This window comes from Poecilia formosa, unplaced genomic scaffold (genome assembly GCF_000485575.1).
Source record: "Poecilia formosa unplaced genomic scaffold, Poecilia_formosa-5.1.2 Scaffold27, whole genome shotgun sequence".
Lineage (NCBI taxonomy): Eukaryota > Metazoa > Chordata > Actinopteri > Cyprinodontiformes > Poeciliidae > Poecilia > Poecilia formosa.
In genome coordinates, this window is record NW_006799966.1 from 2,625,606 (window position 1) to 2,634,999 (window position 9,394).

The window sequence follows — 9,394 nt, forward strand, 5'->3', positions numbered from 1 at the left end:
TGGATGGATGGATGGATGGATGGATGGATGGATGGATGGATGGATGGATGGATGGATGGATGGATGGATGGATGGATGGATGGATGGATAAATCACACACATACACACACTCACATACGTGATACACATAGCATAATAGAATAGAGACAGCAATGTTAGCTAGCCTGGTTAGCTGGCTAGTTTCAGGAAATGTGCTCTTTTGCACACCCACACACACATATAATGGATGTTAACATTGTCCATTATTGAGATTTCATCATTGTTGTTGTAAAATTGCTGCTGTTGTCATTTTGTTTTAAAAATGTTCTATAAATTGTCAGAAATGTTCTACAAATTGTTCTGAAAACGTTTAAAAAAGTGAAAAATGAAAATATTTCAAACGTGAAATAACTCTTGTGTGAAATAAAACACAGTAGAAAGTATTATACAAAACATTATTTTGAATCAAAATGACAAAAGTAGCATAAAAACACAATGATTTGAACCCGGGTCATAAAGGACCCACTCAAGGAAGACTGTATAGTGAGTCACTCACGCATCAGAGGGTTAAATTAAAGACTGGTAGCACAACAACACAATGCAATCCGCTGTCATTTTTGTTGTCATCTGCCTGTGCATGTGTGGAACAAACCCTAGCAGCCATGTGTTCTGTGGATGTGCGCTTTTACACCTGCACAGTACTTCACACCTCCTCGGGGGATGTTCCTGAAAAGTTCCACTCTGAGACCTTGTTTCAATAAGTGCAGTTTGAGTGACTGGATCACAACAAAAAGTAAAAACACAACATGGTGAAGCAGCCTTCTGTTTTTATGCACCACAAATTTGGAATGAGCTTCTGGTTCCTAAATGTCAGCATAATGAGAGAAAAAAATTATTATTATTTTTTTATGTTCCTCAAAGTCATGAGTTTACATGCAATTAGATTACAATGCAATGCAAAAGAATTTTGGAAAACTCATATTGATCCCTTAGCTTTGTATGCTTTGGACAGGATAATTTACAAAATTTAAGTTAATTGGAAGCACACCTCCCCGTTCATTTGAAGGCAACACCTTCAACACACAGATTCCTTCAGCATCATTACAGAAAAAAAAATTTGACAAAGCATCAAGAAAAAAAACTGTGGGTCTGTTGATGCAATGTCCAGATGCCGGAAAGAGTGATGTTCATCTGTTCAAACATTTGTATGAAAGCATAAAGAGGATGGGAATATCCAGCCATATTCCCAAATGCACTCAGAGAAAAAATACTTTCATTTTTGGAGACGTTTCCAATGGTCTGATGAAACTAAAATAAAAGTGTTTGGCCAAGACAAGCTTCATTATATTTGGAGGAAAATAGAGGAAGCTCACAAGCCTAAGAATATCATTCCAACTGTGAAATATGAGGGTGGCACCATTATGGGACATTTTCTCCTCTGTTAGGAGAAAAGGTCCAAGATTCCAACAAACTATGATGAGAAGCTCATGGGGGGATGCCCAAAACACTTGATCCGGATAATACAGCTAAAAAAAGAAGTCATCTGATCTTCAAAGTTTGAAGAAGGTTAAAAATTAAATATCTAATAATTCTCAAACTCATTGCTTTGGCATTTAGCAAACAGAAATAACTGTGGTAACGGTCATCTTTTCATGCATACAGTATATATAAAATATATGGTTTCAACATTTATTTCAGGTAGTGTTGAAATAGCACACTGAGAAATGGGGAACTTCTTCTAGAAGCTGACACACCATCATCAGCTTACTCACTGACCTTACGTAGATATGGAGGTGTATGTGTATTCATTATTCTAATGTATGGCTGTTGGAAGAACAAAAACTAAATGCCAAATGTACCTGCTGAAAAATACATAGATTGTATTGTGCTTAAGTTAAAATGTATTCCAATGCCAATGAACTACAGATACTTTGGTGTATTTTTGCTCACTTTTGATTTTAATTTAATATTTTGAGTGGCAGCACTCTTTAAAACCTATAGTTGCCCAGTTCCGACTAACAACATGCTCACAGGAAATTATTGGATAAAGAGCGGGATGACAGGCAGGGTGACAAAAAAAAGGACAACTGCTACTATAATTTAAGAAGCTTACAAGTGGCAGTGCATCAACTGCAGCTGACATATTGCTGTCACTCTCCAAAGTTGGATGGCCGTCTTCTAAAAGTTATGCTTGCCAAGCAAAATTAGAGACTCTCCGAAAGTAGCACCAAATGGTGGAGGCAGCATCATGATATGAGGTTACTTTTCTTAAGGTGTCGATGCAGGTGGAGCTATAAGTGTTGACAAATACCAAGCAAATGTGAGTCAAAACTAGTGCTGCACGGGAAATCAAATCGCATTTGTCATCACACTATTACAGCTGCAAAAATTTGTGAGGGTGCAATTTTTGGTGGAACTCAAGTGCCATGCATTCATATTCTTCGTATCTATGACACCTTTGGTGATGAAGAGGCTCCAACTTCCCTACATGTTCACACCAAGTGTTTTTCTTCAGTGGCTGAGATGCAAAAAGTGAAGGAGGATGTAAAGGCGATGTGTAGTGGTAAAGGAAGAAAAATGTCAGTGAAATGAGGTTTGATTGTAATCGATACCAGTACTGCAATTTATTGCCTTTAAGAAGTTCCAGAAATCATGTAGCCCCAGTCAAATCCTTCAATTGTCCACTAGACAGATAAAGACGATGTGGAGTTTCATTTTCAGCATTACGGTGACAGAGGCATACTCCTCAATTAATAGAAAGGCGATTCAAATTAAAGTTTAGAAATTGTCAAGCGAGAGTTTAGACACAAACATGGCAAGGAAGGAAGGAAGGAAGGAAGGAAGAATGGATGGATGGGTGGATGGATAGATAGAATCCCTACTGTCAATCAGTCTTTCTTTACCCTTCTACTACTGTTTTGAAAGGGTTTTTCCTGTGTGTCACTTTCAGGAAACACATGCTGCTTTTATATTTGGCAGCATCTGCCTCTATTAGCCAAACTAGATCTCCCTCTCATTACAGGTCAGTGTCAGAACAAAAGCAAATCCCATTAGGCAGCAGAGCTCATTTTCAGAGGACTGATTGCACAGTGCCTCCTGTGAGGCAGCTGAGCTCTGTTATTGTTCACACTGCAGTGCATGGGTGCAGTTCGATCCGTGAACAAGGAGCATGAGATTGGCTACGCCCCCATCCTCCAAGTGCGATTGTTGACATTAGGGCTGTGCCTATGACATTGTTACCAAGTGGGAATAAAAGGCAGGAAATGCCCCCCATAAGCCCCATCCCTGAATTAAATAACATCCCCTCCGTTTAATGAATGAAACCACTAAATGGTTATGAAATTACTCACCTTCAATAGAGATGACATGCTCCCTGATTTGGTTCTGCAGAGCCAGGTCGTCGATGCGCTCGATCAGGTCGTAGATGGCGTAGATGTTCGGGTGGACGGACTCGAACCGGTGGATCTCCGCTCTGATGGCTGCTGAGTTGGACAAAACAAACTGCGAGCCGGCCGGGCCGGACTGTGCAGCCTGACCCGAAACAGTCCCCGAACCGAACTGACCGGCCCCTGAGCTCGCAGACGATCCGGATCCGAACTGGGACGGGATGGACTGGGGTACCGGGACGGGAACGGGCGCCGGGACCGTCCCTGGAGTGGGCATGGCTGGCTGAGATTGCTGCGAGATACCGGACACTGGGACGCTCGACTGGAAATTCATTATTGGTTGTTTTCTCTCTCTCTGTCTCTCTCTCTCTTTTTTTTTTTTTTTTTTTTTTTAAATGGAGCGGCTAAGTCTTCTTCAGCGACAACACAAATGTGGAGGCTAGAAATTAGGACTCAGGCGATGCGAACAAAAGAAGTTCGCGCGATGCGGTGGTCTGGAAAGCGATCAACACAGAAGCATCAATAGTTGGTCGCTAACTGCAACAAAACGCGGTTCATATTATCACAACTTGACTGAGGTTCATTTTCCGTTATTGGCCAGATCTTGTCCAGGGCCCCCCCCCTCCCCTCTTTTTTTTCCTGTGTCTTTACAAACCCGCAGTGCCTACCACTCGGACACTCCTCCCACACCGCTGTTTTGGTCAAAGCCGTTTCCCGTAGTTGCCCTGTTTGAAGCAGACAATGGGCTTCTGCGCGGCGCCCTGGTCCACTCGCGTTGAACGCCGTTGTTTCTGCACTGAAATGAAACAGTGTTCAGTTCTCGTTGGTCCAAGTGGTCCCTGCCCAGAGCCCTCCTCCGCATGGTGAAACGTCACCCATCACGTAATTGTGCATGAGATGGGGGGAGGGTGTGGAAGCGCAAAATCACAACGTGCAAATCATCACAATAACCTACCTGGCAATTATGCAACAGAGAAAGTGAACAAGAAGAAGATACACACGGAAAGGATGATGATATATATATATATATATATATATATATGTCTCATTTCTAAGTATGTGCGAGTGCATTCGTTCAGAATATGGGGTTTTATGGGGCTTCCCTTGCTATGATTGACGGATACATTCAGTTTTTATTTTTATTTATTTATTTATTTATTTATTTTATTTTTTTTTTACATTTTCTAATTACTAAGTCATAATTTCCAATTTATCTTACTTGGATTTCATGTGACAGACCAATTAAAATGATTGTGGACTGTATGTATAAGCCATATGTAAAGCATATGGCTTATACATATTTTTTCCACAAATAAAAATCTGACAAGGGCAGCATGCATTTTTATTCAGCCCCCCAAGTCCAGCCACCTTTCACTGTGTTTAGAGTGGCAGGTATTCTCATGTGTTTAAACGATGGGTGAATACAAATGAATGCCACACCTACTTTAGAGGATTAACAAAATACAATAAGTTATCATTTCCCCCCTCTACTTAATTACACCCTAATTTATGTTTGGTCTATCATACACATTCAAAATCAGATCTTTTGAAGTTTGTAGTTGTACAGTGGCCAAATGTGGAAAAAGTTTTAGACCTTTGAATACTTTCTCAAGGAACTGAAGCTGCTCTGACAACGCCAACATGCAAAATGTTCTCACTTTTAAGAGATTACTGTGAAGGCAGATTTCAAGCTCTCATTTCACAGCAGCAGCCTTGAATAAAAGCCAGTTTAATTTTATGGAAGTTGGCACCGGGGTCGCATATTCAGCAAACAAGCATGCTCCCAGCTGCATTGGGGAGCAAGAAAGAACATGACAGCTGAAGACTCAAGGCCATGGCACATATGATGTCAATGCATACTCCATCAAGTGTTCCTGTATGTTAGCTGCCAGTAAGGAGTTTGATTAGAATTGGCTCTTATCTGATTTTTTTTTTTTTTTTTTTTTTTTTTTTTGTGTGTGTGTGTTTGTTTTCCAAGGAAGAACCAGACTGCCCTCATGGCTTGAATGCAGCAGCTGTTAAAGGCCAGATGACTGTGACTGTCAGTCATAATCTGTTCCTGTTGCAGCAGTGTGGTCACACTAATACAGTAAGCTCTAGATGGAAAAAGTAAAAGCAACTCTGAAAGCAAAACAGAAACCATTACATCAATGATAATGTCACTGCACTGTTTTTTTTTTAAAGAAGTCTACAAAACTCAAAATTAAGACAGCTTTAAAGAATTACAGTAATCTAAAGACAGTGTAATGAAATACATTTTTATGGCTCTCTCAGCTCTCAGACCACCTGCTGTTTTGAAACTCTATTCACACATTATTAACAGGGTACTGCAAAAAAAAAAAAAAAAAAAAAAAGCAGCAGCCGTTCGGAGCGGAGGGGTACAAAAAAAAAAAAAAAAAAAAAAAAATTCAATGTTCTCAAAGGCCATACAGATCGAGCTTCCATTGAGATTATTCACTTTTGCTTTGAGCACTCATGAACTTTCATGAAATGCATGAGATTAGAAAATGTCAAACGTGGCACTTTTTACAGCTTCAAAAACTTAGTCGTTGATAATTCCACATACAAAGCTAAATTAGTGCCTTTGAGATGCTGTAAGCTAAATGCTAATGCTCCTGTTTATGTAATTAAATCAATCTAATTTGTTATGTAACAAAACCTGTTGAGTGTGACTGCAGAGTTGATGATGCACTTTACAGAGCAACTTTTCTTTCTTTCTTTGGTGCTGCAGCATCATCATCCTGTCTGAGCAATTATATATTCAGTCACAAGACGAATCCATTGCTTTGAAGATTAAAATCATTATTTATGATTTCCAAAATAAACAATGCAGCTTTCTTGCCGTTTCAAGTAAGAAAGCTGATTCACAAACATTCTCAGGACATAATAAGTGCTTTAAAGAAACATACTAAAACTAACATTAATAGTAATTTCCGGAAACTATGAACAGTATTGACGACACAAATGTGAAATCCACACTCCTGTCATTGCAAAGTGCTTCCTGTGTTTTCTTTATTTTCAGCCTTCTGCTACCATCTGTTGGCCAAACATGAAACTTCTTCATTCATCTCACCCTTTTGGTTAAATCAATATTTGCAGCAAAAATCATTAATATCCCTTCAGTATATTTGCTATGTTCCTGAGAATTTTGTTTACACTGTTCCACTTGTGCTTAAGCTACACTATGAAGTCATGTTTTCTGCCAACAAATATACATATTTGTAGAAAAAAAAATCTCAGAGCTTTAAGTGACATCTGGTGGCTACCAAATGCAGAAATATTTTAATATAGGTTTAGATTTAAGTTGTTTAAAATGTGCATTTTTCTCCCCATTCAGGTCAAGTGCTACTTGTTTAACGTGAAGAAGACTGAAGTGGAATCCTACCTCAATCTTCTTCATTCCCATCTGTCACTCTTTACTCCACATACTCATCCCAATCCATTTCAACGTACCTCCATTGTCTTCTTTAATGATTTAACTGTAAGTAATTCTTGGAAAAAATTTTTTAATAAAAAACATGTCTTCAAGTACCTGTGCTCAACCATCAAAAACGGTAAAAAAATAGAAACTTCCTTCTTCTTTTTTTCCCTCAAAACGGCACAGGTTGAAGCAATGAGCAAATTTTTAAAATTCAATTTCTTCCTTTAATTGAACTCAGGGCCTGTGAGATCTGCCCTAGTGTAAAAACGAGCTGCCATGAATACCAGAATAATTAAGCTGCATGAAACCTCCTAAATTATGGATTTTAATTTTGACTTTTGAAGATATGAATTAAATGCAAATCTTCCAGCTAAATTTGTTCACGTTAATAAGCCCTCGCATCGAAAGCCTTCCAGTATGAGACCTGCCTGAAAGCATTTCAATAGGAATGAACCAATATCCTATTCTTTACAAAGAGAAATAATGAAGTTACTTTGCCATAGATAAGCCACATAAATGTCGTAAAGTAACTAATGCATATGGAAATTTATATGCAAGGTATAAATATCTTCCTTTTATATACTTGAGCACTGAACTTTGTTCAAACATTAGAGCTATTATTATGCCTTATTAAGCCAAGATCAAGGGTAACTAGAGAATAATGTGAAACAATTTAAAGAATATTTTGTTACCTTTGACTAATTCACAAGTTGACGTACTAAAATTACTTTTCCTTTCATCAGTTTGGGAAAGCCTTGATGCTGATGTACTGGCTTTGAAAGGTAGGTTAATTTATATTTGAGCTAATGGAAGCACAAGACGAGTGTTACTGCATTTCAAGACAGTTGCTCAAACATGCTGCTCTCTTATGTGACATGATGGAATTATCAAATTAAAACTGTCACCATGAAGGGGATTATGGAGTTACAAGTTTGCTTCATTTTTGGGATACAATTTCTATATAGCTATCCTAAAGTTACATGCTCAACAGTTCAATTAGTCAGCACACCAATAGCACAAGAAGTTCTAACTATTTATTTAATATTTGAGTATTTTAATAATTAGCATGTATCCTTTTGTTCTGCTCCTCAGTGGAGTGAGGTGGCTGCCTCTGAGGGGAGGATCATTGTTACTCAGAGCCAAGAAGGGCTAATGGTTAGTAAAACTTAAGCAAATGTGTGTGTAGAATCTGTTAAACAAACATTAGAGCTGTTTGGATGGAAAAGTGATGTGGAGGTGCTAAGGTAGAATGACTCACCTGTCTGTTCTGTGTCATCTCCAGGGTGTTTGGACAAATAGTTTTCCATGGGTCCAGACACCTTTTATAGGTTCTTGGAAAGGCCTTGGAAAAGTGGGGGGAATTGTTTGTGGTGATCTTTTTGTGGTGTGTCATAATGCTGTTTATAGTGTAAGGATAAAACATAAAATATTCATAAAAAGTATATAGAAATGTGTCTGGTAAAATGCATTTGTATTTATTCTAAGAATAAATTGCAAACAAGTAATTAAATGTGTGGAGTTCTGATGATAGATGAATGCATTGGGTATTATGTAGGGCTATTAGATTAGATTTTTTTTTAATTTGAATAAAAATATTGAAAAGACTTCACAATCATGCAGAACTTTGAGTGTGTTGCAATGCACAGTACCTTCTTCTAGGTACAAAAATGTTTTTTGCTTAAAATATCAGGTCCTGAATAGTTATCTTTACTGGAGAGATGAATATAAGTGTAATTTTGTCTCCTCTTATCTCAGTATTTGGCATTTATTTCATGGTCATGCTTATCCTAGAAATTTTGCAAGTGCTGACGTGACTGTGAAGTAAATACCAGCACACTGTAGAACCAAACAATCTTAGCCACATGTATAACAGTGGAGATGCTCAAGATGTTTGCAGCAATTTGATTTGATGTCCAGACTTCATGCTGTGATAGAACCTTAAAAGAGCTATAAGCATGTGCAAACCATAATACACCTGACATAACATTTCCAAAAGTAGATGGAAGTGCTTCACAGCATTACGAGAAACTGATAAGGTCATACAGAAAAAATGTTTCATTGGCTATTTGCTGTTAAAAGTTGATTTAGGTCACCTAAAGACAGGGCATGCATTATTGAAACACACTGCTACTTTGGCTTAGTTCTTTTCTACATGGATAATTAAACTGTGCAATATGTCATATGTTGTTGTCTACCTGAAGACATTATTTTAAAACATAGTAAGGAACAAGTTATTTTTATTATGCTGCGATATGAAAAACCAAATGAATATCATAGTTCTTGCCATATCTTATTTTTCACCTTGGGTACAGAGTGACTTCAGCAGACCTTATTGTTTCCTTTTTCCCTGTGGTACTCCAAGTGGTGTCAAGCATTCCTACTAACGGCTGAGGCGAGAAATAGAGAGACAAGAATAGAAGTGTTAATCCACTGAAACAGAGCCCTTGCTTCTGGAACCCTCTGGTTGACAAATTAAGTACCAGGTTTTCCTCTTCTGATGGAAAAAAAAATATCTATCTATCTATCTATCTATCTATCTATCTATCTATCTATCTATCTATCTATCTATCTATCTATCTATCTATCTATCTATCTATCTATCTATCTA

At 38.0% G+C, this 9,394-nt stretch overlaps 1 protein-coding gene across 2 annotated transcripts in view; it reads right to left on the reverse strand.

Annotated features, from left to right (window-relative positions):
• The window catches only part of agap3 (ArfGAP with GTPase domain, ankyrin repeat and PH domain 3), a 148,767-nt gene extending 144,545 nt beyond the window's left edge, over positions 1 to 4,222 (reverse strand). The window contains exons 1-2 of one of the 2 annotated variants that reach the window (XM_016669732.1): positions 3,749 to 4,222; positions 3,330 to 3,718 (exon numbers count right to left, since the gene is read on the reverse strand). In XM_016669732.1, coding sequence (XP_016525218.1) covers positions 3,330 to 3,699 — 370 coding nt within the window. In that variant the 5' untranslated portion in view covers positions 3,700 to 3,718; positions 3,749 to 4,222. Of the gene's footprint in view, positions 1 to 3,329; positions 3,719 to 3,747 lie in introns of both variants that reach the window. The other variant, XM_016669736.1, reaches the window with a different exon arrangement.
• Between the last annotated feature and the right edge of the window lie 5,172 nt (positions 4,223 to 9,394).